This window comes from Episyrphus balteatus, chromosome 3 (genome assembly GCF_945859705.1).
Source record: "Episyrphus balteatus chromosome 3, idEpiBalt1.1, whole genome shotgun sequence".
NCBI lineage: Eukaryota > Metazoa > Arthropoda > Insecta > Diptera > Syrphidae > Episyrphus > Episyrphus balteatus.
In genome coordinates this window covers 5,311,213-5,339,212 of record NC_079136.1, presented here as the reverse complement: position 1 = coordinate 5,339,212, position 28,000 = coordinate 5,311,213, and the positions used below count along the sequence as shown (strand labels likewise).

The window sequence follows — 28,000 nt, the reverse complement described above, 5'->3', positions numbered from 1 at the left end:
AAATAATTCTATCCGCAATACCTTATGGTCTATAGATAGGAGTTGGTAGGATTCAGTGACGTGCTGATGCATATTCTCTTTTTTTTTTAAATAAGCTTTAGGCTTGTGTCGTTACTGGTGTTTGACAGTAAGGACATTCCGTCACTGAACGTGCACATGTATCGCACAAAATAAAATGATTACATGGATCTAGTGTAATTGTGCGATTGTTTTCCTCGCATTTCATGCATTTGGTGGCGGTTTCGGAATATAATACTTTTTCAACCTCTTCCAGGTCTGTGCGAAGTTTGGACTGAAATGAAAAGATAAAATAATCATCATGGTATCCTAAAATGTATGAAAGTTTTTAAAAATTATTTATTTTTTTTTTTTTTTCAATTTGTGGATAAAAACTTTAGATTCCATTTATGCGAAATTGATTTATTGAAGATAAAAGTCTTATTCCTACTCTAAAGCATTAAAATACCAATTGATCAGCAAGACTAAAAAAACAAATGTTAACTGTGAGCAGAGTAATTACTCCTTCAATACTCACAAGAAAACATTCCTAACAAATCAGACTGTTATCACCAGTTCCAATTAGGTAAAATTACTTGGTGAACACTTTAAATAATGGAGAGCGGTTAAACCTATATCTCGTCATTGGAGTCATTAAAGCAAATGGTTTTTGAAGTTGTAAGCTAATGCTAATGGTGGAATATACCAGGTGAAGGAATAACAGCTATAGGAAACTATGGACTACAAGCTTTAGATCCAAATTGTGAGATATAACGAAATTGGACAACCAATCTGGGATCTTAACGTGGAATTAACGGACTCTTAACAAGTCACCCATAGCCAAGAAAAAAGTAGAAACCCTAGATAACGTTGATAGGAGCGTGATGCCAAAATCCTTAGATTGTGCAGAATGAAAATAGAAAATGTATCTGCTTCTTCATAGTGGACAAGAATATCACCGAAGTCTTAACATCCACAATTGAAGCAATTGCACTGAACTCTTAAGCAGCATATTTTTGAAAAGACCGCTAACTCTGGGCTTATGCTGGTGATATTGACATTACCGACAGAACCAAGCAAGCTCTCTGAGATACTCTTGCCGACCCCAATTTCTTTCCAATAAGAGGCATCAAGCACTCTCTCAAAAATCCAGTTAGAGAAGACCCTATACAATACCTAACTTATCCCGGTTCTGCTTTATGAGGTGGAGATGTAAACATGTAAACAAAGACCTTTCCCGATTGCTTTGAGAAGAAGATTTTTCAAACAATGCTAAGTGCAATGTTCGTCGAGGATTTAACAATAACCTTTATTTTCTTTACAAGGATTATACAAAAGTTGAAAGTAGAGCAGATAAGATGACTCGGACACGTGGGGTCTATGGGCATCGACTCTACATTCCGAAGATTCTTTGTATCTAAAGATAAAGAATTATTTTAATAGATACTTGCATTTGATAGAAAATCATATCAATATATAATTTTTTTTGCAAAGAAAATATTTGATTGAACACTTACACAGCCACAAAAAAAAGTTCTGTGTTAATCATTTATGGTTTTTGGGTCGCTGAAACCTGAAGTGATGGGGCAAAATGGACTTCGGATTCGGTTTCAGCGACCCAAAAAACATATATTCAACATATTCGTACCCCCAGGTCAAAACTTTTTTTTGTGTGGCTGTGTTATTTGTTGTTAAATATGAACTTTGTTATATTCCTTATGACTTGGATCACGAAAATAAAAAATACCTTTTCAATAGAATTACATATTCTTTCAGAGATTTCTAAGCGATTAGTGTAGCATTTTTGGTAACCGACCCCTTACTTAGTTGGTAAAACGATTTTACGTTTATGAATTTTCTTCCTTTTATTAAAAAAGAAAATCTGTAGAAAGATATGATTTTGCTTACTTGCAACTGTTTAAGTTTCGATATCGATAAACTACGCAAATCTGCTGTTAAATTAATTTGTGTTTGTGCTAGATCAAAACGTTCCTTCCAATCTTGAGCGTCCTGTTTTGCCTTGTCTCTTTGTAATTCAATTAGGCTCAACTGAAAATAAAAAACGTTAAAATTAAAATTTAACATTTAATTAGATTAAATTAAATTACCTTTCTATTACATTCGTCCATTTCCAATTTTAATGTGGTTTGTAATTTAATTATTTGTGCTGTTTTATTTGTTAAATCATTGTTTAGCCTAACAACATCTGAATTGGATGTTTGTATTGATTGCAATGAATATGCAGCTGGTTTATTGTTTTGCAAATTATTGTCAAATAAACTATTTCCAACGGAACTACTAGTTAGGTCATCACGTATTGAATTTAATTCAGTTATTCTATAAATTACAATTTTGTAAATGCAAACAAATATCGAACAAAAACAGAAAACTTACCTAACAGAAGGACTAATTGATAAAGAATCGCCAAAGCCCGGCGATATAATGCGTGATTGAAAAAATAAACTACTGTCATTTTGGTTGGCTGTCAATGAATTGCTTAATTTTGAACCGGAACCACTATAATTGAATACATCTGCTACATTAAATAAATTCGAATGATTTGTAGGACTATAGTTGAGCGAGCTGCCAGGAATGTTAACAGAGAAACCGCCCGAGTTAAAATCTGCAAAAAAAATAAATTTTTTTTTAAAGAGAATAGTATTTGAGATAGGAAATCAATTTTTACCTGATATTGAATTTGTTAATTGTGAATTAGGAATGTTAATAGGAGCAGACGACCGTTGCAACAGTCCGGATTGAGCAAGTCCGGCAGAAATAGGATTCTCTCTTTGATTAGGTACAATATCTCGCATTTCATCTAAAGAACATGAAGCTGTAATTATAGATTTGTATGTATCTATATAATTTAAATATAATCTTCTACAGCCGAGTGCTGACGTCTGTTTGGTATTCAAATATTTCATCCAATTAAAAAAAAATCGTCAAATTCAAATGAAACTAATATGAAGCTATTAGGGTAAAAATAAAAGTTGAACATCGTTTCTTCAAGCAAATGAATAAAATAGAAGGTATTGTTACTTTAGTTTGCTTAATTGAGAAAACTATTTAAAATAAAGAAGACAACCTATACATAGTTTCCATAAAACTAGTTTTTCCAAATTAGACCTATTTTCTGTTTTCAGCTATTTAAATAATTGTAAAAAAAAATATACTGTCACTAAGAGATATAACACAATGGATGAACCATAAAGGAATTTCCTCAATACATTGCTTTATAAGACCGTTTAAGCCCTTAAGAGCTTTCAGACTATCTTTAAGACTTTTGACAATTAAATCGATATCCATTTACTGTCAAATAGGTATACGAAACTCTTGTTTTTTCTTCAACTTGATCCACCTTCAATCTCTGGGGGTATATAGATCACTTTATTAATGAAATTCTGAAAACTGTGATATTATGTGCAACCAACAAAACTGGCGGCGGTGATGTAATGCAGACAATGTTAGGGCCCTATTTTTTAAAACGATTACACCGGCACACAAAAAAAAGTGTCATGAACCAGAAACCAGACCTATCTTTCTATATGTTTTTGGGCACGCTGAATCCGAATTTGAAGTCCGTTTGGCCCCATCACCCTCCAGTTTTGAGCTGTGAGTGCATTTTGTTTGAATTTTTATGACTTTTTTGGAGTTTTTTGCATTTTTCTCAAAACTGAAGGGTGACCGGGCAAAACGGACTTGAAATTCGGATTCAGTGGTCCCAAAAACATATAGAAAGATAGGTCTGCTTCCTGGTACATGAAACTTTTTTTTTTGTGTGCCGGGTATGACAGCGACATGTCGCGACAGTGCTAGCACACAAAAAAAAAAGTTGTATGAACCAGAAACCAGACCTATCTTTCTATATGTTTTTGGGACCGCTGAATCCGAATTTCAAGTCCGTTTTGCCCGGTCACCCTCCAGTTTTGCGAAAAGTGTAAAAAAGACCCCAAAAACTACCTTTTTTTTGAGTTTTTTGCATATTACTCAAAACTGGAGGGTGACAGGGCCAAACGGACTTGAAATTCGGATTCAGCGGGTCCAAAAACATATAGAAAGATAGGTCTGGTTTCTGGTTCATGACACTTTTTTTTTTTTGTGTGCCGGTGTTAACGTTGAAATGACTTCTGGTGATTGAAGTTGTTAAACTGCTCCTGGTCAGGTCATGCTAGTGAAGATGAATCGACTGAGAATATCGATGGTTTACATAAAAAGATCCCCAAAAAAAAAAAACTTACGTGTCGTTCTTAAATGAAATGCAAACAAAAATCCAAAGGTGTTCGTCGTTTAATGCTAAACATTTTCACTGTCAGATTCTGTACCATAAAATCTTTAGCATCTTAGAATCTTTTAATGAACATTATAATCTAGTGTTTGTTCGGACATCAGAAGAACAATTCATTTCTAGCGTTAGAAAAAGCCGACAAATGTAAGGTTTTCAGAAATGTAAAACGCAAAAATTTATTTGCAGCGCAAAACCGCAAATGTAAAATTCTGAAAAAAGGCAATTCTTTCCCATCTTTTTATTCCTTCTAACTAGTGCCGTGCAGCATGCATTTAAAAGACCTTAGGTCTTACAGGCATATAGTTAAAATTATTATTATTATTGTTATTATCATGTAAATGAAAATAAAGTTTTCCTATATTGTTCACATCTGTCAAAAGCTACCAAAAAACCTTGTGAAAATAATTTTAGAACACGAATCACAATCCAAACTTCAAAATTGTGATAGATAACGCAAATCAGATAAAGTGTTCATACATATATCTAATGTAAAATACATGCGCAATCAGTTTTTTTTTTTAAATTACATACATTCGAATTTATGTATACCATAGCGATTTCTTTCACAAAAAGAAGTTTTTTGGATATTTTTTTGAAAAAGAAGTTCAATTTACCAAGAATATACTGACATTATGTTTAACTGTTTAAACAAAATGTATAGAACCATCACAACATTTTCTCTATAGTTCTTTTAGGCCTGAATTCAAATAACTTCAAAAGCTCTTTTTTTTAGTTAAGAGTCATTATGTAAAGCACTCTTTAAACTTAATTTTCGATGACTTTAATCTCCATTTCTCATTGGTTTTGTGCGCAAGACTTCATATTTTTGAATCAGCAAAATCTGTATATCTAAACTTAAAAAAAAGATTTGCAACAGAAATGTGTTATCCTTCTAAAATTAGAATGAATTAATTAAACTAAACGGTCCTCAAATTGGATAAATTGAACAAATGCATGGCGCTCATTTACTTGAAAACTGTCATAATTAAAAAAAATATTGTTTTCCGAGTTTTAAATTTAGTATAGATCTATTTTTGTATGTAAAAAGTATGTTTCTAAATCAAAACTAGTGCTCAGTCTCTGTCAGTTCTTAAAGCTAAGAAATTACTTTCTGCAGGATTAAAGATTACTTTATTTTAATAACTGGATTAATAACTCAAAATTTGTGATTTTTCGTTATGACAGTATGTAATTTGTAATTTGTCGGTGTGTGCAAGTGTGTTTTTTTTTTTCTTAATGATTATGGTTGGACGATTGATTGATTCACCAACAATTTAGATCTTTGTTCTAATTATATTTAAGAGGAATAAAAGTAAGTAGAATAATATTGAATAAAAACATTTTTTACTTGTTGCTTCATTAAATGAATCATTTATTTGCAAAACATGATAAGTCCATGATTTTTAATTTTTTAGGAGAAGAAAAAAACGTTCTATTTTCTTTTGATATGCGTAGCAAAACTTATAAAAAATATATTCTGTAGAACTCTTGCCTAGCTACAAAATACCGTTTCGTTTTTAATTTTTGGAGCGATAGTTCAAAAGATAAAAAATAAAAACGCTTTTGGACTTATCATACTTTGAAAATAAACGGATGTGAAATTAGTTTTAAAATGGATATACAATTTTGCTTTTAGCCCCAGTCTATCAAACAATTGTATTTCAGATTAAAATACAATGTCCGGACTACTTATTTAACTTTAAAGTAGCTTTAAACTTAAGATTTTCAATCATTAGTCGAATATCGCATTTACACAAAAAGAAGCTGTTGTTTATTTTCAAAAGATGATAAGTCCGGGACTTATTCTGTTTTTGATACTAAAAAAAATATTTCGCGTAGCTGTAAAATCTGATATAGTTGGAGTAGATACTTCATATTTTGAAGACAGACGTGGTTATCCCTGGAGTACAAATTTAGCCAAAAAAACGAATTTTGAAAAAAAGTGGACTTATCATGTTTTGAAAATAAATGATTCAAATATGGAAAGCCTTTTTAGATAACTTTTAATTTGATGCACTAAACGTTGAAGGCATATTGTCCACGAGGTTGCAAATGCTAGTTGTGTATATAGTATACAGGGTGTCCCAAAAGTAATGGATCAAACGAAATATGCTGATAGGCCAACTTAAGCGCTCTCAGAATTTGGTAACTTGTTCATCCCAAATCCTTACGGTTTTCGATTTAATGCATTTTTTGTGAAATTTCGAAAAATTCCTACTTTGCAACAGTATTTTGCTTCCTCCGCCCCCAATGGATTTTTGTTTTTGGTTATTCTTTCACTAAAACATTGTGCAATAATAAGAAACAATTAATTTATCAAAACATTTTTTATTTCATACTCCATTTTGCTGCAAGTTAATTAACAGTTCCAAGTTTTCTCAAAATTAAATTTCTTACATTTATTTCAAAGCAACACACCGAAAAAAATTTGTATGGTGTTACACTGGTTTATTACTCTAAAAACTTGTCCCGTTATTGCAGTTTTCAAAAAGGTATTCAAGTTTCCAAAGTTGTAGTTAGATCAAAAAATATTACAATTTTAATTCAACAAAACAGGGGTTTTCAGAGCAAAAATACAAACAAAAATAAACACATTTTCTCGAACTGTTGTTTGTTTATTTCTCTTTGAACAAAAGCCTCTATTTTTGTTTGTTATTTTGCTCTGAAAAGGAAAATGTCTGTTTTTTGCATTCAAATTGTAATGTCTTTCGTTCTAATTTCATCTTTGGAAACTTTTATACATTTTTGAAATCTGCAATAACACGGCAAGTTTTCAAAATAATAAACCAGGGTCACACCATAAAAATTTTGTGCAGGGTGTTGCTCTGAAATAAAAGTGAGAAATTGAGTTTTCATAAAACATGGAACTTTTAATTCATTTGCAGCAAAATGGCGTATGAAATAAGAAATGTTTTGATTAATTAATTATTTCTTATTATTAGGCAATGTTTTTGTGAAAGAATTGTAAAAAACAAAAATCAATTATAAGCGGAGGAAGCAAAATACTGTTGCAAAGTCGGGATTTATCGAAATTTCACAAAAACTGCATTAAATCGAAAACCGTAAAGATTTGGGATGAACAAGTTACCAAATTCTGAGAGACCTAATGTTGGCTATCAGCATACTTCTTTTGATCCATTACTTTTGGGACACCCTGTATTAAAGCCTAAAAAAAATCCAAATAAATAGATGGATATAATAATTTACCCTCTAACTACCGGGCCGGATGCGGCCCGGTAGCTTATGAACTTTGGTCCGCTGTGTAGTAATTTAAAAATAATAGGAGTTTCCTTAAAGATAAAACTCAATATCGATGTTTGCAAGATTAATGGGAAACGGAATATTTTGTTGTCCCCAGTAAAAACAAAATTGCTTCCTGTGCAATATAAAGAAAAATATTATATTGCTTGTGATTTGATCACAAAACACAAATCCTACAACTTAAATAAATCGAAATTTACTAGGAAACATAAATCTCACAGATGGCGTCATGGCGATTAAAATATTTGCTTTTAAAGAATTCTAAGTATTTTCATTGAGAAATACGAAATAAATATCTACAAAATTTTCCAGCATTATTTGCATCTAGGTAGGTACATTTATTTGCGAATCTTCGTTTTAGCGAATGAAATATGCAAAAAATATGTAGGTACAGAAAAAAATAAACGGACTCCCATCTGGCTGACGTCATAAGATTGACATGAAATTTTTACCCGTAACTCATTTTTCTTTATGGCCCGGGAAATATATGATTGGGCTTAATTCTCGGATTTATGTATACCGGTTTTTTTCTGCCTCCTCAAGTGATATTAGAAATTTATAAATATTTTCGACATTTCCCTTACGATGAGCCTGCTAACAGCGAAAATTATCAATCCATAATAAAGACCATAATGTTGTTTTTTTTTTTCAAAAAATTGCTTTGCGATTTGTATACAAATAAAATTTTTAATTGGAATGTTTTGTGTTTTTCAAAAATATAATGATAAATCAAATTTGTTTTTGTATAATTTTACATGGAAAAAACATAGATATACAAATAAAATCCATACTCAGAAAAAAACCACTCAATCCTGTTTGAATAGTTAGAAATTTTGGAATTTTTGAAAGGCCAAAACAAAAATTATATGAAGTTTTTTTTTTGCCAGGTTCGAGTAGTTTTTGTTGGTTTTCAATACAAAATGTTGTGTTTTTTTTTTTTAAGGAATTTTTATAATACTCACATAGCCTTTCCAATGGTAAAGTGAAATTTAGAAATTTGCCTTGATTTTTATCTAGTGCATTGATTATACTATTCGAATCATTTTCAATTCCCATTAACTGAAAGAAAAACAAACTTTAGAACCAACATCTTGTACAGTTTGTTGTAAGATAGAAATAAGTTTTTCTTGTTTTAAATTTTTTCTTTTGATCTTTTTTGTAGAGATAGAAGGATGCAAGATGTGTTTTTTTGTTTCTTTTTTTAATTATTATTTTTTTTTTTTTAATTTTTATATGTAATGTGGATTATGTGGAGAAAATTGTATAATATTATTATTATTAAGTGAAAGGAGGAGGACGTGATTTTGAGTAAAAATAGCAAGATTGTTATATTACAACTTACTTTGGCCATGTCTAAACTTTGGAAATGTGATTTTGAGTATTCGAGATGAGTCATCTTATTTGATGAAAATGGAGATGACGATGATCCGCCATTCATATAACAGTCATTGCTATTTCCATAAAGGGTATTCTTTTGTTGTAATTGTGCACCAGGTGCTTTGATATGGGAATTACTTGATCCTATTGAAGAGGTACTTGCTGATTCACAGCTCTCACCATTGCCATTGAAAAATAACTATGATTTTCGAAAGAAATATTATGTGCATTAGAAAATATTGTATTTTTTTTTCTTCTTTTGTTGATGATTTTGATTGAGGTTGAGTTAGTTTTTTTTTTTTTTTTGGGATAAATTGATATAAAAATTATTATATCATCCTCCTCCTTATGTTTTTTGTCTTTTTTTGAAGTTCTTTCTTTTCTATTTTTTTTTTTTTTTTATTTTGGAAAATAAAAACGTTTTAACTTACATTTTCGCTAACTGAAATAAGTCCTTGTTTGCTAGTGTCCTTTTTAATTTCTGGTAGTGCGCTTGATATAATATCACTAAGAGCTAAATTTGTTGATGGCCCATCTATATCACGTGGTTTATCTTCTGTTAAAATATACGCTAACAAATTTGATTTCGGAGCACAATCCAATTCAGCAAGTTGTTATATGGAAAATATACATATACACACACATAAATGTTTTAGTAAATACAAAGATACATTTAATTTACTTTCAACCAATTTTTTGTTTCTTTTACAAATAAATGTTAAGTATTCTTTTTTATGTTATGTTATTTTTTGTAATTATTGTGTGACATTAATTATTTTGTTTAGTCATTCTGCAGACATTGTGTTTTTATTTAGAGAACAAAATAACATTCAATCAAGTTGCAACTGCATTTGAAATAAATTTTGAAACTAAAGTTAAGACGTTCACATTTTTGTTTAAACATTTCAACAACATTGACGACTACATCGGAATGAATGAAAACACAAAATTTTAAGGAATTTGTACAATTGCTTGTTTGCTGATCAATAAGAATTTTTTGGTTAAATTGCTAAAGAAAAGTAGCCCTAACACCCAAGTTTAAATAATTTAAGTGAAGAGAATTTCAATAAATAAGTTATCTTCTTCGTTAGCTTTAGGTCTAAGTTTGAAAATTAATATTTTTTCGTCGACGTTTCACGTGTGGTTACACACTTCTTTAGGACTAAAAAATTATAATAATTCTAAAAAAATGCTAATATAATTTATAATAATACTTAACATTTCAAATCAAGAGCTTTCTTTTAAGGTTTTCAATTAATATGTTGTCTTGTAATTTGTTTCTTTCAAATATGTATGTATTTTAAAAATTCGATAAAAATGTCTTGAAAAAGACGTTCTTAATCATAGGAATTTCAATATAACGCAAACAGGAAAACAAGAATTTACTGAAGCTCTTAGGGTTGAGTTTTGGTGTGTTAAAGAAATCATCTGCTCAGTATTGGGTTGAAAAAAAAAACACAAAACGATGCCATCAATAACATTCCGTATATTGATCTTACTTATTTTTTTATTTTTTTTTTATATTTTATGACTAATAATTTAGGACTTTATACAACCCCAAAATTTGTATTCAAAGTATACACGGTCAAATCCTTTTGTGAAGAAAATAAAATTGAATAATATACATAAGTGTGATGTATTGTCTTCATTAGGAATAGATTATTAAAACTTAAATTAAGTATACAAAAAATTTTATAGATTCAATGGTGCCAATTTTCTTGTCATAAAGGTCTAAAGATAGTAGAATAAAGGTTTTTTCTGTTTTTCAAATCAACATAAAGCATGGTCAAAAATCATTTAATCAACGTACACAGTGGTTGTGTGAGTTTGTGGAAAGAGTAACCATCCCATAGGAGTATCATGCATGGAAATACCTTTTCAAGTTATTTAACAAAAGCAAATAATAATTGGTACACCCTGACTAACTGCGCAATATTTATTAATTGCATGGACATTCAATAGTATTGTGACTTTCAGGTGAACAAGATTCCACGACGAAAATTGAATTTCACCTTTCCCTTATCCCGTCCAAAAGTTGTTTATGTTCGAAAAAATCTACTTATTCTGATTCGAGGTAGTCAATTCTTGTTTTTTTTTTATTGATTTATGGTGGAAAACTGTTTTAGCTGAAAATCTTGCTTCCATTCGTGTTGAAACTAGCAATTCCGAAATTCCGGCTAAATAAAAATATTTCGATAAAAAAAATTTCAAGTGAAAAACACAATGTGGCTGATTAATGAAATCTGGATTCATTAAGTCGGTGCTATACAGCGGTAATCATATGACTTCTAATATCGAGATTTTTGATACCTACTTATTTTACTAGGCAACGGTGAATCATTTTTGTTTTCTAAAATTCCGCCATCATCGTATAAGGACCTCAGAGCAATATTTAACAAGAAATAACGGTCGTTTCCATTGAAACGAATTGACCACTGCGAACATGCTCGTTGAGAACTTTTGAACGTGGAATTTCATAAATAAATGTTTTCATTATACTTCAAACTAACAAAAAATATTTCAAGGGCATACGTTTTATTTTAAAATTAAAGAAATTAAAGTTCACTTTCCTGGAACGTCAAAAAATTAAAAAAGATTAATTGAGAAAACAAAAAATTTAAAAACAATCACTGTACTCTCCCTACACATTATACTAAGAGTAATTAAAAAATATCCATTGTTGCAACATTCTGAAAAACTCTTAAACCAAAAAATTAAGAAATCATAAAAGTTTTCACTGCCCATAACCATTTTTAATTGACGTAAAACCTTTTTGCCAGGTCCATTTATTTTCTTGATACACACAATAGAATCGGTCGTTCAGAAGTTAAGATATAAAAAGGGTTATATAAAATTATATGTAAATTGTTATGTATATAAAATTCTAATGAAAATCGTATCTTTGTTTCGCAATCACGAGGTTAAAAAAAAATTTAAGATCTTAACATATATAATCTGTTGATATCTAAGATTTTCCTATAGATAAGAACTGTCCTTACATATGTACGTAAAAAAAGATTTTTAAGGCAACATTTATTTTTGGTAAGCTAATGAGCCAGAATAAATAAGAACAAAATACACCCAAAAGAAAAATCCAAAAACGATACTAATTGCGTGTTTTTACATTCTGCATCACTTGAATAAATGCAAACTGTAAAAATAATAATAGTAAACGAGCAAGGACATAATTATTTTCAACTTAGGAAGATTATTGCTCATTGCATTTTTTGAAACAGTCATAAAGAAACATTCCACATTAAGATCACTCAATACTGAGCAGGTGATATTCAAAAAGATTAAAATTCACTAAGTTATACAAACAAATTATTATGCTTATATCCTGATTTCTGTTTAAAAATACTAGCCAAAGGAATCAAATTTCTTGTAAGGCCTGGCACGCTGCTCGCGCTAAATTTTAGCCAAGACAAAATTCCCATACAAGTTATCGATTACACCGGCACACAAAAAAAAAAAGTGTCATGAACCAGAAACCAGACCTATCTTTCTATATGTTTTTGGGCACGCTGAATCCGAATTTGAAGTCCGTTTGGCCCCATCACCCTCCAGTTTTGAGCTGTGAGTGCATTTTGTTTGAATTTTTATGACTTTTTTGGAGTTTTTTGCATTTTTCTCAAAACTGAAGGGTGACCGGGCAAAACGGACTTGAAAATCGGATTCAGCGGTCCCAAAAACATATAGAAAGATAGGTCTGCTTCCTGGTACATGAAACTTTTTTTTTTTGTGTGCCGGGTATGACAGCGACATGTCGCGACAGTGCTAGCACACAAAAAAAAAAGTTGTATGAACCAGAAATCAGACCTATCTTTCTATATGTTTTTGGGACCGCTGAATCCGAATTTCAAGTCCGTTTTGCCCGGTCACCCTCCAGTTTTGAGAAAAGTGTAAAAAAGACCCCAAAAACTACCTTTTTTTGAGTTTTTTGCATATTACTCAAAACTGGAGGGTGACAGGGCCAAACGGACTTGAAATTCGGATTTAGCGGGTCCAAAAACATATAGAAAGATAGGTCTGTTTTCTGGTTCATGACACTTTTTTTTTTTTAGCTCAGATAAAATTTTTCGATAATTTGTATGGGAGCTAAAATTTAGCGCGAGCTGCGTACCAGGCTTAAATATAAAAATATAAAGACTATACTATTCTTTAAAATAATAAAACATGTCATTGAAGTTTTTAAAAACTATTTATAAGTGCCCTATTTTGTGGGGGATTCGTAGAAAACACAAAGTAACTCGCAAAAGATCATTTATGCTTAATTATTTAGCTGTGGGAAAGTTCAAAACACAGTCGGGAAACCATTGGTTTGAAATGAGCGTCCCTACTCTATTGGTAAACATAGATTATGATGAAATAACTTTTGGTCCTCTGATTTTACGCGAAAGGAATATCAAAAAGAACCAAAGATAAATTATATTGCTAAAGTTTTATTGAGGTAGTATTTTCAATAAATTAAAAATACTTTTGTGCTTCTTGCAAAAACATTTCACATAAAGAGCAGTTTTGTATTCCGGTGATTAGTAGTTAAACAAAAACTAGGGTATTATCACACGAATGGACAAGGCAACTACTTAATAAAAATTATTAAAACAAACAATGTATGGTTCAATGATTACTAAATATGTAAATAAATCTGCATTTGCACAAAAAAAAAAAATAAATGAAAATATTTTAGAAAAGCTCTTTTTTTTCGTTTAACATCAAAATGATTATGATTATCTTCAACCTGTTAAGCAAACAAAAGCACAAACAATTTTCAAATACTCACGTTCTACATGCGCGAATGCACAAAATACACTTCTGGGGCAGTAGCCAGCTTGTTGAACATCATTACATTTGGTTGACTTGTAAATTTCCGGATGAAATTGTTGTTCGGTTCTGGTATGACAATACTGACAATTATCACCGGCCTCACAATTTCCCGGTTCACCCCATTCCTCGCCGTGTTTTACATTAGGACATGGAGTTGATCTGAAATTTATTTAAATGGTAATAAGCTTTCTTTATAAAGAAGAAAAATTAATTTGAACAAAAACCTATATTTAAATTTCCTTGGACTTCTACGTTTGTCTTTGCTATTATGAAATTGTGGACATGCATAACCTTGTCGACAAAGACGTGGTGGCCTCTTGCAAGGTTCTGTTTTGTAATTTGCTAGAACATAATTTGTATCCTGCCATTTGGGATCTTCATTCATTAAATTTCTTTCCTTGTCAAGGGCATTTTGTGCGTTTGTTCCGTCTATAGTATTTTCTGAATTTTGTAATGTTTCTAATTCCTTGATATCATACACTGGTGGACGTTGGTCTTGTACGCCATGGGCAAATGCACAATGATGACCATTTTTTACACAATAACCACGCGAATCTGTGTCATGTACGCACATACAAGTTTTGTAATATCTTAAGTGATAGCGGCGCTCTGTATCTCCAGCAGTACGGTGAAGGAATGGACAACTGTTTAAATAAGTTAAAAAAAAATTTAATGAATAATTAAATTTAAAAGTTTTTATTAACAAAGCTTAGAGATGTATTTATTGAAGCAGAAAATCAGCTCTGCTATTTGATTCACGTGAATCGAAGGATTCCCTTTCTTAATCATGTCAAATAGGCTTTGAAAAACTTCTAACTTTCGATAGCAAAGTGTTGTTCCTGCCTGTTTTAGAAATTCTAAAGAAAAAAAAATTGTCTAAATTTAATTTTAACCACCTTTTTAACGCTTCTTATTTTAGACTTTCACGTGAATCGAATAGCAGAATAAAGCTGATATGTTAAAATGAAACCACTGAATACTTTATCTTATGAAAATCACTAATTTGATATCGTTAAACAATCGTTTGAACATTTAATCGACTTTTAATCTTTTTTCCTGATTTAATGGAATTTTTAAGAAAAATGTATTTAAAAATAGGGCGTTCGACAAATAATGGTCGAAATCCCGACTTATTTCCGATCCTTTTTCTACGCGTAATAAATATAGCTAACTTTTGGGAACAGTTAGACGGAAATTTTCATCTTTTTAAAATTGCATTGCACGGAAACTAAAGAATGTAAACTAAAATCACAATTGTTTTTTTTTTTGTTTTAATTTTTTTCATTCAGTTTCTTAGCTTTTTCACCGTTTTCTAACTATAAATCAACAAATGATTTTAAAATATGTAATTTAAATACATTTACGGCAGACAGTATGTTAATTGCACGTAAATATGTTAACATAGGATTTAATATTTTCCTGTCATTATAATGTAGTTTTTTTTTTTGCATTTCATTAATACCTTAACAAAGAAGAGTGACTGACTGGTCGATAAATGTGTAGGTGATTTGAAGTTTTACAACGTTAAATAATTTATTACGATTTTTATTGATCGTCTCTAATTCCGTTCAGTATGAATCATTTGAATTCTTTTTTGATGTTTCAGTTTGAAAAACGTATACTAGTCCAGTAAATAAAGGAGTTTTACCCTACAAAAGGTCCGGTAGTTCTAAATTTTTGATATGTTGTTAGGTATGGTTAGTAGATAGAAAAACCAAATTTCCACAACCACGCCCCCTCCGCCCCCTTCAGCATCACTGAAAAACCATAGAAATCTGGCACTTTTTTCACTTTTATGCCCATAACTTTCTTCTGGTGCATTTTATTGAAAAAAAGTTGTTGGTAGACTTGTAGAAAACATAATTTTCTACAAAAATGATCTTGGTAGTATTTTTATAAAACCAAAAACAACGAAGTTATGAAGCTTCCAAAAACATGTTAAATTTCGGATTTTGCAATAATTTCAGTTTCTTGTCACTTAACAGTGCTATAACTCTTTAACAATTGACTTTTACGCAAAAGTTTTCATAATCAATCTTATAGACAATTTAATTACCTAAAATAAAATGTAAACCACTTTGATTTTGTGAATCAAATAACCGAGTTAGGGCTAAAATAGTAAAAAAGTATTTTTGATAGTTTTCGAAAATTTTTTAACTATCCATTAAATGAAGGATTTGTATCCCACAAAAAGTTGGGTGGTTCTTATTCTATATTTAATAAGGTTTTAATGGTAGATTGAAAAAAAAATCATAGCCACGCCCCCTCCGCCCCCTTAAGCATACTCCAAACACCAATTCTGAATTTTTTCAGTTTTATGCCCGTAGCTTCCTTCTGGTCATTTAAATGTGCAAAATTGTAGAACACAAAATTTTCTACAACTTGCACATCCAATATCCACCAAACTAAGAATTTTTCAAAAAAGTAACAATTTCCGATTTTATTTATTTTTAGTTTCTTTTTTTTCAGTTTCTTACCTGTTTACAGGGCTATAATTTCCTAATTTTTAATTTTTAGCCAAAAATTCTTTTGTAGGGAATTCATTTTCATGAATACAACTTTTATCTTTTGATAAGAACCTAGTTTAATATCTCATGTGCTTATAAAGCGGTGGGCTATGAGTGGACGAAGGTAAAAGAATTGGGGTATGAGGGGCAGGGGTAGCAGGTGGGGAAATATAGGAGTAATAGGTGGAGTTGAAGATGGTGAATTATGAGAAAATTTGGCTTCGTTGAATTTTTCTTCAAATTGATCGATGATATCTGATCTTCTTCGTCGTCGTCTTCATAAAAAATTCATGTGGACGATTTTGGCAGGATTGTCCACAGCAAAACTTACAAAATGTGAACATTTAAGTCCCTCTTTCCTGCATCTGCCAGCTCCCATGCATCTAGGCACATAGGTATTTGCATGACACAGCTTTCATCAATTTTTGGGGAGCAGGATCTTGCACAGTTTTAATGAATTGCAACACGTGGCATCCTCTCGTCCAGCCCCATTCCAGAAGATTTTTCTCAATACCCATCCACGCCATGATCTGGTGATAAGTCCGGAAGAAATGAGAGTGTGCTGCATCTGTTGTAGGCGGTAGTTTGCACAAATTAAGTTTTGTTGAACTACTCATAAATTTGAAATTTTGAAGAGAGCTTAGAGATTGACCACTGTCCTCTCCATATAATATAAACAAGATATGTTCTTCCGCCTCCGATACTTTCTGAACTCTGGCATTTGGGCCCTTAACTTCTCTGCAGCTTCAAGTGCAGAGTGGTTTTTGAAACATTTTGCAAAATTTGTTTTTTTCCGAAAACAAAGATGTTTGAGGTGGTGTCACATTCACTTATGGCATGAATGAGTAAGACGTTCTCCATAGAATTGAATGTGAAAAATGAGAATTCATCAGATAAATTGATCCTCCCAGGTTTTCGAAGGTACATGTTATCGGCCCTAGGTATAATAAGTCGATGTCTTCCTCAAAAATCTTTGAAGCTCTATGGTACCTGCTTTAGATACTTATTCTGGCGCAACTGGAAGAAAGCATCCGTACGTTCGAGTTGAATCAGGGGTGGTTGTGGTTGCATGATAGTAGAAACTTCAAGTAGCTGCGCCTCGTGGTGACTTGATGAAAAGCCAAGGGATTTAATCATATCAATGAGAAGCTTAGGAAGGGGGAAAAGGAAGGATCGGGGACGAGCAGCAGCTATAAAAGCATGGGATAAGGCCAAACATTTCCTTTTCCATTTATCCAAAGGGCCACTCTTATTCTTCAGTATTACAGTTTCAAAAAATAGAGGATGGGTACTCATCTGTATTAGACCGAATGACTTCCAAAACTGTGCTGCTTTGAATACACTCAACCTTCTCCATACTTCTTAGGAAAACAGGATTTGACTGTGCTATTATCAATTTTATAATCACCCGTATTGTGATTTACAACTGTCAATCGATTTTTGATAAATACTGAAATTTGGGATTTTTAAACCAAATTATAGGAAAACTGGTCAACTGGAATTTAGTAATTAGATTTCTGTATAACGACTAGGACCATTATCTGCTTTAAAAACTTTTTTTAATTAAGTAATAAGATATTAAAATTAAATTTGTATCAACTATCGATTGATAGTTGTATATTAGGGTGGTCCTTATTTGATAAGAAGTTACAAAAGCAGGGGCGATATTCTGTGTCCAGTGTTGGGTAAATGGCGGATTTTTGATATAAACTTCTTAATTAAATATGGTCAGGAAGGGTTAGAAATACAAATTTGAAAAAATTAGGACTTATTTTTCCTGATTTGGAACCATTCTAGGGGGCGTCCCCAATTTTTTGTTCCTAAGGAGCACCCTTTTGTATATAGCAATAAGGCTGAACCTCCTTCGATCGTACTTGTCAACTCATCAACTCATGTATGAAACTTCATAAAACTGAAAAAATGCAGAATTGGTTTTTGGAGTATGGTTAAGGGGGCGAAGGGGGCGTGGCTATGAATTTTTTTTTTCAATCTAACATTAAACCCTGATTAAATATAGAATAAGAACCACCCGACTTTTTGTGGGATAGAAATCCTTCATTTAATGGATAGTTAAAAATTTTTCGAAAACTATCAAAAATACTTTTTTACTATTTTAGCCCTAACTCGGTTATTTGATTCACAAAATCAAAGTGGTTTACATTTTATTTTAGGTAATTAAATTGTCTATAAGATTGATTATGAAGACTTTTGCGTAAAAGTCAATTGTTAAAGAGTTATAGCACTGTTAAGTGACAAGAAACTGAAATTATTGCAAAATCCGAAATTTAACATGTTTTTGGAAGCTTCATAACTTCGTTGTTTTTGGTTGTATAAAAATACTACTAAGATCATTTTTGTAGAAAATTATGTTTTCTACAAGTCTACCAACAACTTTTTTTCAATAAAATGCACCAGAAGAAAGTTATGGGCATAAAAGTGAAAAAAGTGCCAGATTTCTATGGTTTTTCGGTGATGCTGAAGGGGGCGGAGGGGGCGTGGTTGTGGAAATTTGGTTTTTCTATCTACTAACCATACCTAACAACATATCAAAAATTTAGAACTACCGGACCTTTTGTAGGGTAACCCCCTTTTTTTTAGCTTCATTTATTGGACTATACTCTGAGAATTTGCTTATTTAAATATGTACATAATTGTTTTTATGATCATTTTGCAAATGTAAGTATGTGTAGGCATATAAATTTAGACGCCGAACATTAAAAATCAACTACGGATCTAATTGGATCCAGGGTAGTTAGTTTGAAAAAGGTGTTGAGTGAGTATAGTTATTATGAAGCAGAGTTCAAATTATGTGTATCAAAACTGTTTTTTTTTTTTTTAATTCCCGAGCAGCATTCTCAACTAATTCAATCATCCATATAATATAAATAAAATATGTTTTTCCGGTTGCCCTTTTTTGTTCAATTATTCCTACCTATAATCATGCTGGCTAGCCAATTACAGCACACAACTATTCCTAATTTATGGGAAAACTAGTCCTAGGGGACTAGAACTTGCAGTATAGCTGAGTTTTATCTGTAGTTCAAGGTTCTTATAAACTTAAATAAAAATCGGTGAGTTAAAAGATTGAAACACCACTGAGTCGAGAAATGTTACGCTGGTCCTAAAACTTTGCCAAGATAATCTTCTACAAAAGTAAATTTTAGTATAACTTAAGATTTCATTCAATCAAAAGTTTTCTGTATGGATAACAGTCAATTAACCATATTAGTTCTACTTAATTTTACCGAGTTGAAACGAAAGCCAAAATAATCTCAGAAACTTAATTATTCTTCTTTATTGCCTGTTGGAAAGGAGCTAAAAAAGAATAGCGTTCAATGTTTTGTTATTTGACAGTTTATTTTTTTCTTTATACTTTTAAATAAATTCCTTTTAGTATTAAAATAATTTTTTCCCCGGGTATTTCCAGGTAGGTCAAATAAATATTTATATGCTAAAAGGTTAATTTGAATGCTAGAATTAAAAAATATTTTAAGCACCGTAGGCGGGCTCAATCACACATGAATTTTATTGACAAATCAATACTCATGTGCGATTTCTAACCAAAAAAAAAAAAAAACGTTTTGATCAAATCCCCATCTTTAATAATATTCAATCGAGGATTACATTTTTTATCCCAATACTGTCGTCATACTTCCTACACTCCATATTTTTCTTATTATTCTACGCATTAACATTCCCATCACAACACCAACCTCCCATCAACCTACCACGAACACCCACTAAAGTTGGTGGTTATAAGTAGGTACTTTTTTTTATACCAAAATACCATAAAGCGAAAGTGTTTGATGATATCTGAAAACGCAATGGTCAAAGTTAAATAATATCATAGAGTTCTACTAGCTCTATCGTCATCATCGTAGTTGTAGTGTTTTCCTTTATTTCATCATCATACAGCACATCGACATTCAACATCATAAAAGAGTTCACACAATTTCATTCATTAGTTATTTTTTTTTTGGTTTATTTTTAATAATTCTCTCGCCTCTGAGGGAGTTCTGATATGCGTGAGATATAATATTATTCCCACACAGGCGCAATCAAAAGCAACACAGAAAAAAGTGAGAGCAAAGCAAGTCCCAACCAGGGCTGTCGAAGTACTGCAATTGCAGTATTTATACTGGGCCCTACCAATAATCAAATTTAAAGCTGACTTTAATTTGTACCTTAATTCTACATTTTTCACAATACCAAAAACCAATTTAATAGTCAAGTTAAAGGCTAATGCACGATTAAAATTTATAGTTCGGAAACTCAACTATAAAATTTAACCAAGAGTTAGCCTTTAACCTGACTATTTAATTGGTTTTTGGTACTGTGAAATATTTAGAATTAAGGTAAAAATTAAAGCGAGCTTTAAATTTGATTATTAGTAAGGCCCACTGTGTTTTTAAACTCTGTATTGCCGTACTGCTAAAACAGACAAAGTACTGCTTTTTTATTGAACTATTTTAAAGAACCTCTCTTAACAAAATTCAATATTTTTTCAAAGAATCCAAGAGATTTTCAGAGAAATAATTTTTATAGAGGTAAATAATGGCTAAAAAAAAAAAAAACATCTGCAACCAGCTCATCTTCAACTCGTTAAAGTAAATAACTTTTAACTAGCAGTTTGCGTGCAGTAGATCTCCCTTAGGGTACAATTTATAAATTTACTTTACACCACTGGAAAAAAATTTAAATTCGATATTGTAAGTGATTTCTCAAATTGTCCTTAGTAACAAACCCAAATATAGCAAAACTCGATATTAAAAAAAAAAAAAATAATAATAATAACACCGGCACACAAAAGAAAAAAAGTGTCATGTACCAGAAACCAGACCCATCTTTCTATATGTTTCTGGGCACGCTGAATCCGAATTTCAAGTCCGTTTGGCCCGGTCACCCTCCACTTTTGAGCTGTGACTTCATTTTGTTTTAATTGTTATGCTTTTTTTTGAGTTTTTTGCATTTTTCTCAAAACTGAAGGGTGTTCGGGCAAAACGGACTTGAAATTCGAATTCAGCGGGTCCAAAAACATATAGAAAGATAGGTCTGGTTCCTGGTACATGAAACTTTTTTTTTTGTGTGCCGGGGATGAAAGCGACATGTCGCGAAAGTGCCAGCACACCAAAAAAAAGTTATATGTACCGGGAACCAGACCTATCTTTCTATATGTTTTTGGACCCGCTGAATCCGAATTTCAAGTCCGTTTTGCCCGGTCACCCTCCAGTTTTGAGAAAAATGTAAAAAAGACCCCAAAAAAGGCAAAACATTTCTTTTTTTTTTAGTTTTTTGCATTTTACTCAAAACTAGAGGGTGACGGGGCCAAACGGACTTGAAATTCGGATTCAGCGTGCCCAAATACATATAGAAAGATAGGTCTGGTTCCTGGTACATGAAACTTTTTTTTTTGTGTGCCGGGGATGAAAGCGACATTTCGCGAAAGTGCCAGCACACCAAAAAATAAAGTTATATGTACCGGGAACCAGACCTATCTTTCTATATGTTTTTGGACCCGCTGAATCCGAATTTCAAGTCCGTTTTGCCCGGTCACCCTCCAGTTTTGAGAAAAATGTAAAAAAAGACCCCAAAAAAGGCAAAAAACTTCTTTTTTTTTTAGTTTTTTGCATTTTACTCTTTGCATTTTACTCTTTGCTAATTTGCAAAATTTTCACATTCGTGAAATTTTGTGTTGGCAAATAGTTTCAACTGATGGAAAGACTCGGTATACAGCCATGGACAGAGAAATAAGCACACTATTGAGAAACATCATGCGAATCGAATTTTAGATATTAGGAATGCTTTTTATAATTTTTTTTCTTTTGGTAGGTATATTGCCGAAATAAAGTGATGGAGACAAAAATATCTTAAAAGTACCGTTATTTTCTATATTTATTTGCACTAGCAATATAATGCTTTCCTGTCTCTTTCGCTAGTGGACACAGAAATAGTACACATTTGTTTAACCGTTAAATTTTTATTCCGCGTTCAAAAGTTTTAAACGAAAATGCATTTATTTTATTGCTACTATTTATTAAACAGTATTTTTGAAAAAAAAAATAGCAAACAAAATTATTAAACTGCGAAAAAAGGGAGAATTTCTTTCGATCTTCATAGTCAAGGGAAAAATCCTTTTCAATTAGCCTAAACTCTAAATTTTTCAAATAAATGATGGATAAAGCCATTTATTTAGAAAGATCAAATAGAAATTTAAACTCTGAAATTAAATTGCGTAAACTTCTTCCCCGCAAAGCTTCCTTACGAGTGGATAGAGCGATCACAAAGAAACGCAAATGTCAGCCTTTTAAGTCATCTCGCACGATTTTGCCCGAAGTAAATATAGAATTCGGTGAAAAAAGTGTCAAGCAGACTTTTAAGAATGATAACTAATGATGCTGAGTTGTATAGACGGGTAAGCAAGAAAAATCCAATGATATAAAAAGACACATCCAAGATCCCCTAACATTAGCTAAAAAAAAACATCTGAATAAAAACATGCATTTTTGAATCAGAGTCTTCTGGAGTGATAAAATAAAGGTTAGCCGCATTGGAACCGATGACAAAAAATGTGTCCATCGCCCCAAATGTTAAAAGGGTAAGCCAAAGTATTATCTCAAATCGATGAAACTAGGAGGATAGGTCTGGTGCACATTTTCCTGGCATGGTAAGGACCCATTGGTTAGGTGGATGACAGAATTGATAAATTCTTTTGTCTTAATATTACATTAGAATACCAAAGAACCATATTTCCCGCCAGTTAATTAGATATTCATACATGACAATGATCCAAACATGCATCAAAAATAGTACAAGATAGGTTTTCGGACGAAAAAATCGATGTTTGCACTTAGCCATTTCAAATTCACGATCTTAACCCCATAGAAAATGTATAAATTGATATCAAGATTAAGCTTGGGGAAACAGAATTCGAAAAGAAGCGTGGTACCGTACTCCACAAAGTGAATACCAGACGTTAGTTGAAAGTTTACCAAAGAGGTGCCAAGGAACTTTGAAAAAGCGTGGACTACTAACAAGTTACTGACTTAGTAGTATAAAATTTATTGGAAATTGTAAGAATTTTCGCTTAGAAATGATTTTTATTTTTATGATTTTGGGAATGTGTGCTATTTCCTTGTATACAAGAAAACAGGGTATTCTCTACAAATCATAATTTTTAAAAATTGAATTGAAATGAAATAGTTTATAAATTATTAATTTTATGAATCCCCATAAGCTAATGCATGCCCTGATATAAAAATTATAATATATAAGTTAAAAGATCCCAAATAAATCCAATTTTTGTAAGAAAAATCAAAAGTGTGCTATTTCTTTGTCCATAGCTGTATATTTAATTTCTAAACAACATCTTCTATTGAACTTTTTTCAAAACTGATATAAAGCTGTAGATCATCAGCAAATCAGGTTAACATTCAAAAAAAAATCCTTACAAGAGACTGAATTATAATGGCGATTTAAGTTTAATGGAGAGTTTATAAATTGGACCTAAAAGATTTTCTTGGCGTACTGCGGCGCACAGTGGTTCCCTGATGGAAAAAACCCCAAAAGTGAAACAATTTTCATAATTTTTTTTATTTGGTTTTTTGATCTTACATAATATTTAAGTACATAATGCATAACTTTTAACTTTTTGCATAGCCTGGGTCTCGATTACAGTTAACTCAAAGTGATAACGAAGAAAAAAATAACAAAAATAATAAAAAATTATTAAAATTATTTTTATTTTAAGTGGAGTGATTGAATATATTATTAATTTTTGGAGTTGAGGTCACTTGAACTTATATTGAGTTAACTCAAAGTGGATCGTTTAAAATTATCGAAATTTAGATTAATTTTTTTGCAACTCTTGATGTGTATAATTTGAATGAATAGAGCTTTTTTGAAATAGAAAAATGTATTAGATTTTGTTAATGGTATAATTGTCCTTAAGTATGCATTTACTGTTTGTTGGATTTGCTTATGAATAGTAAAAATCGGGACATTTCATAAAGAAAGGTCTGTGGCGAATAGTTTTTACTTTGTTGGTCGATAAAAAAAAAGCTCCACGATGCTCCACGTTCAGTTTAGTCAGCATTGAAAGCCTATTGAAAACACTATTTATGGTGTTAAAACAAATTCCGCCCAATACCGCCCTGGCTTGCTAGAAGCTTTTAAGTGTTAGTTTACGTGTTCCTGAAACACTACCTGAAATAAACTTCTGTGATAACACTGGTCAACAAAATTGAACTTTTTTTTAACAAAAACCAAGATATACTTTTCTATAGGTTTTTGATGTGCTGAACTCGAATCCGCAATCAGAGAAATTGTATAAGCCTTCATTCTTGAGATATTACCGTTAAAAATGAAAGAAAATAGTTTTTTTTTTATAACGGTTATATTTCAGGAACGGAGGCTAATAGAATTTTTCTGACTTCAGATTCGAGTTCAGTACATCAAAAACCTATAGAAAAGTATATCTTGGTTCTTGTTAAAAAAAAGTTCAATTTTGTTGACCAGTGTTATCACAGAAGTTTATTTCAGGTAGTGTTTCAGGAACACGTAATCTATCTTGTGGCAAAAATCTTGTTGACCAGTGTAATTTTTTTAATTTAAGTATTATTTTTCTTAGATAAAATTTATAATATGGTATAGTATTATCAAGAAAATGTTTTCAGCTGGAATTAAACATAGTAAGGCACAAAATAAATTTATTTAGTTTAAAAATGACTAACATCGTGATAGAGTTCTTCTCTCACTTTCAAAGTTAATAAATGTTTTCTAGAGCAGAAACTAGATGCATATTTTATAAAACTATTTGAGTAATGAAGTAAATCGGAGATTCTTGTACGACTCATAGTTTAAAAATAAAAATTCAACAAGAAAATACCCTATCATTGCTGCAGAAAAGAAATTAAAAACCTAAATATGTTATTCTTAAAGTTCAGTTATTTATTTTGTCTTGCTTGTTATTTAAAGATTGAATTTGTATGCAACTTTTTGTTAAATAAACTTCTTTTTTACCTATTATTTCTAGGTTTCAAAGAATATATACCCATAAAAAATCTCAGTTCAGATAATTATCATTTGACAGTTTTCATTAATATGCTCTGAAAAATCTTTCTAGACAGCTTAATGGAAAATCAATGAGAACAGTTTGGAACAAAAAAAAACTTATTGCAGATCAAAAAATTGTTTATTTTTACTATGAATAGTTCAGAACAACCTCACTGAACAAAAAGAATGACCACTTATAGCACCTATCAGCACGTGGGAGTGAATCCGATCTAAAAACATTTTTTTCAAATCACTTCTTTTTAATAAAAGTTTTAAATATCAATATTTTTTTACGAAGGCTCCTAATTTTTATATCATGAAGAAGAGCTTGTTTTATTCTACTCACATTTCAAATTTCAACAAAATCGGTCCACCCGTTTAGTTTTTACAAGTTTTTTCCACTGACTCCATAGAGAGGAACCACTGTGCGCCGTACTGCTTTTTTAAGCCTAGTAAGCTGCTGATGCGAAACGAAATTTTCCATACAAAATTTCGCTAACGAAATCTTGAACGAAATTAAAGGAGAATGGGCATTTTGGACGTTGAGCGGCCATTAATAAAATTGGTATAAAATGAAAGAACTATAATGTAGGAAAAATTTTTACTATGAACGTTTAGCTGTATTGCGTTAAGAATGCAAGATATTGCAATATTAGTATTGTTGATGCATTGCTCAATGTATGAAGGACAAATTGAATAATATTTTTATTTGAAATATAAAATATGATGCTCCGTCATTTTCACTGAGTCTGAAGACATTAATCTTGAAAATCTGATTAATAGATCTCATATTATAAGATTTTTAAGACAACCACTTAAAGATTTTGTTCGAGTTTTCAAACAATTTAAACTAACAAAACTCTCAAAATAGGCTTGAAATTTTAAAAATGCTTGTAGTTTGGGTTCTAGTGCTTAAATATTCAAGATTAAGGTCTCCAGACTCAGGGAAAATGACAGAGTATCATATTTTGCACATACAATACACATCAAAGTTATAACACTGAGAAAATCTATAAAAAGTGTTAAATGTCACAAGGATAAAACATCTGAACAATATATGTAGGACTTATTTACATCAAAAAATAACAAATTCGTTCCTGGCCGCGTGACGTCCACGTTCCATACAAACTTGCCCATTCTCCTTTGTTTTGTTTTTGATTTAAAACTTATTTTCTGATGTTTTTTCTCGAATTTTTTTATTTGTACTTTAATTATTTTTGCTTTGCCATAGTACCCGATGGTATTTTTTTGTTAACATGTTCCCTGTTGTCTTTGGGGACTTCAAAGTTTTTCGTTTCGTTTCAGCAGCGTACTACGCTTTAAATTCTAAAGTACTGCCAACTCCAAACGTAAAACGACAGCCCTGGTCCCAACTAAAGTCGATTCCAAATCAAATAAGCGCAATCAAAATCAAAACAAAAATAAACACAAACATGCGATACGACCAAAGAACAACGACAACGAACGAAAAGAACAAAAGAGAAATTACTTCTTTGCGCAACATGTCAACTACACAATTACAAAAACAACAACAACAATAAACAATGAAATACAATACAATACAAACAAAACAAAATAATGTTTAAATAAAACAAAAAATAAACAAAAGATAAGAAACTGCGTATCAACACTTTTAAAAGGAAATGTGGGTGTCCCCAAAAAAAACTCCTACTTCAAGGAGTTCCCTGTTCTAGGAATTTCGTAAATTGTTGTAAAAAAAAACTATTTGTTTATATACACCGTTACCCGCCGCCGCCATTGATTCCCTAACCGTTTTAATAAACAAACTGAATACACACTCAACAAAATAAAATACACCTCAAGAGAATGGAGAAGATTTCAGCGCGCGCACAGAATTGAAAAGACTGAACGTGGGAGCAAAGCAAAGAGTGGCGAAGCGCCCTACGTCGAACGAAATTTCTGTTTGTACACAAAAAATATTACTTTCACTCTGTTTTTTTTGTTTACAACGACAAAACAATGCAAAAAAAGAAAATAGCAACAAAATAAAAAAAACAACAAACAAAATAGAAACACTTTTTCACCAAAAAGAACAACAACAAAGCACCGTTATAAAGGGAATTTATGTATTCCATCCAATTGGGAATCATTTTTCTTTCTTGGATCCAACCAACACAAAAAGGATGAGCGGGAGATTTTTGCACACACATAATTTTTTCTTGTTTTTTTTTCTTCATTTTTTTCCCGTGGGTTTTTTCTCAAGAGGATGAAAAAAAAAAAAAGTATTTGTGAACTTACTCATCTCCATCAGGACATAATCCAGTAGTTTCATCATATTTCGTACAATAATTATCAGCACTATAATTAAATGTACCATCTCGTTTGCGTATGGGTCGACGACGTCTTTGATTTTGGAAATGCCAATTGAAACAAATAAACGGCCGATGTTGATTACATTTGTGTTGCAGGAATGATTGACATTGTTCCACACGGAATTCTTTCAAATATCTGCAATTGAATGGTCTTTAATTGTATATCAAAATGAAGGTAAATAATTAAACTATTGATTGATGAATAGTATATTGTTGTAAATATAATTTAACTTACGTATAATGATTAGGTTTTTCTTGTTGTGTTGCTAACATAAGTTTATTCTCGTTCGCCATTTTGTGTGTGTGGGCAAAACTATTGCGTCTATCCGACGCTCAAAATACCTTTTGAATGATTTTTTTTT

General features: G+C 31.3%; 1 protein-coding gene across 8 annotated transcripts; it reads right to left on the bottom strand.

Moving 5' to 3' along the window:
- On the bottom strand, nucleotides 1-28,000 carry LOC129913921 (RING finger protein unkempt). 8 transcript variants are annotated; one of them, XM_055992902.1, is made up of 12 exons: nucleotides 27,874-28,000; nucleotides 27,565-27,774; nucleotides 13,972-14,391; nucleotides 13,704-13,906; nucleotides 9,352-9,491; nucleotides 8,886-9,119; nucleotides 8,506-8,602; nucleotides 2,684-2,830; nucleotides 2,392-2,620; nucleotides 2,106-2,334; nucleotides 1,906-2,046; nucleotides 1-292 (listed from the first exon to the last, which is right to left on the bottom strand). In XM_055992902.1, exons 1-12 carry the CDS (start codon nucleotides 27,930-27,932, stop codon nucleotides 98-100), a joined length of 2,304 nt encoding a protein of 767 aa, XP_055848877.1. In that variant the 5' UTR covers nucleotides 27,933-28,000; the 3' UTR covers nucleotides 1-97. The 8 variants fall into 8 exon arrangements, with proteins under 8 accessions (XP_055848877.1, XP_055848876.1, XP_055848878.1 ...); XM_055992901.1 differs by having other exon boundaries at nucleotides 27,565-27,789; nucleotides 27,874-27,991; XM_055992903.1 differs by having other exon boundaries at nucleotides 2,684-2,815; nucleotides 27,565-27,789; nucleotides 27,874-27,991.

Excerpts from the sequence above, each read along its gene's own strand:
- LOC129913921 (XM_055992901.1), bottom strand. The coding sequence starts at position 27,932 with ATGGCGAACGAGAATAAACTTATGTTAGCAACACAACAAGAAAAACCT. Across the intron at positions 2,831-8,505 it reads TTTACCATTGGAAAGGCTAT|CTTCATGTTCTTTAGATGAA; the intron begins GTGAGTATTATA and ends CTATAATTACAG. Across the intron at positions 2,047-2,105 it reads TGGACGAATGTAATAGAAAG|TTGAGCCTAATTGAATTACA; the intron begins GTAATTTAATTT and ends TTTTATTTTCAG.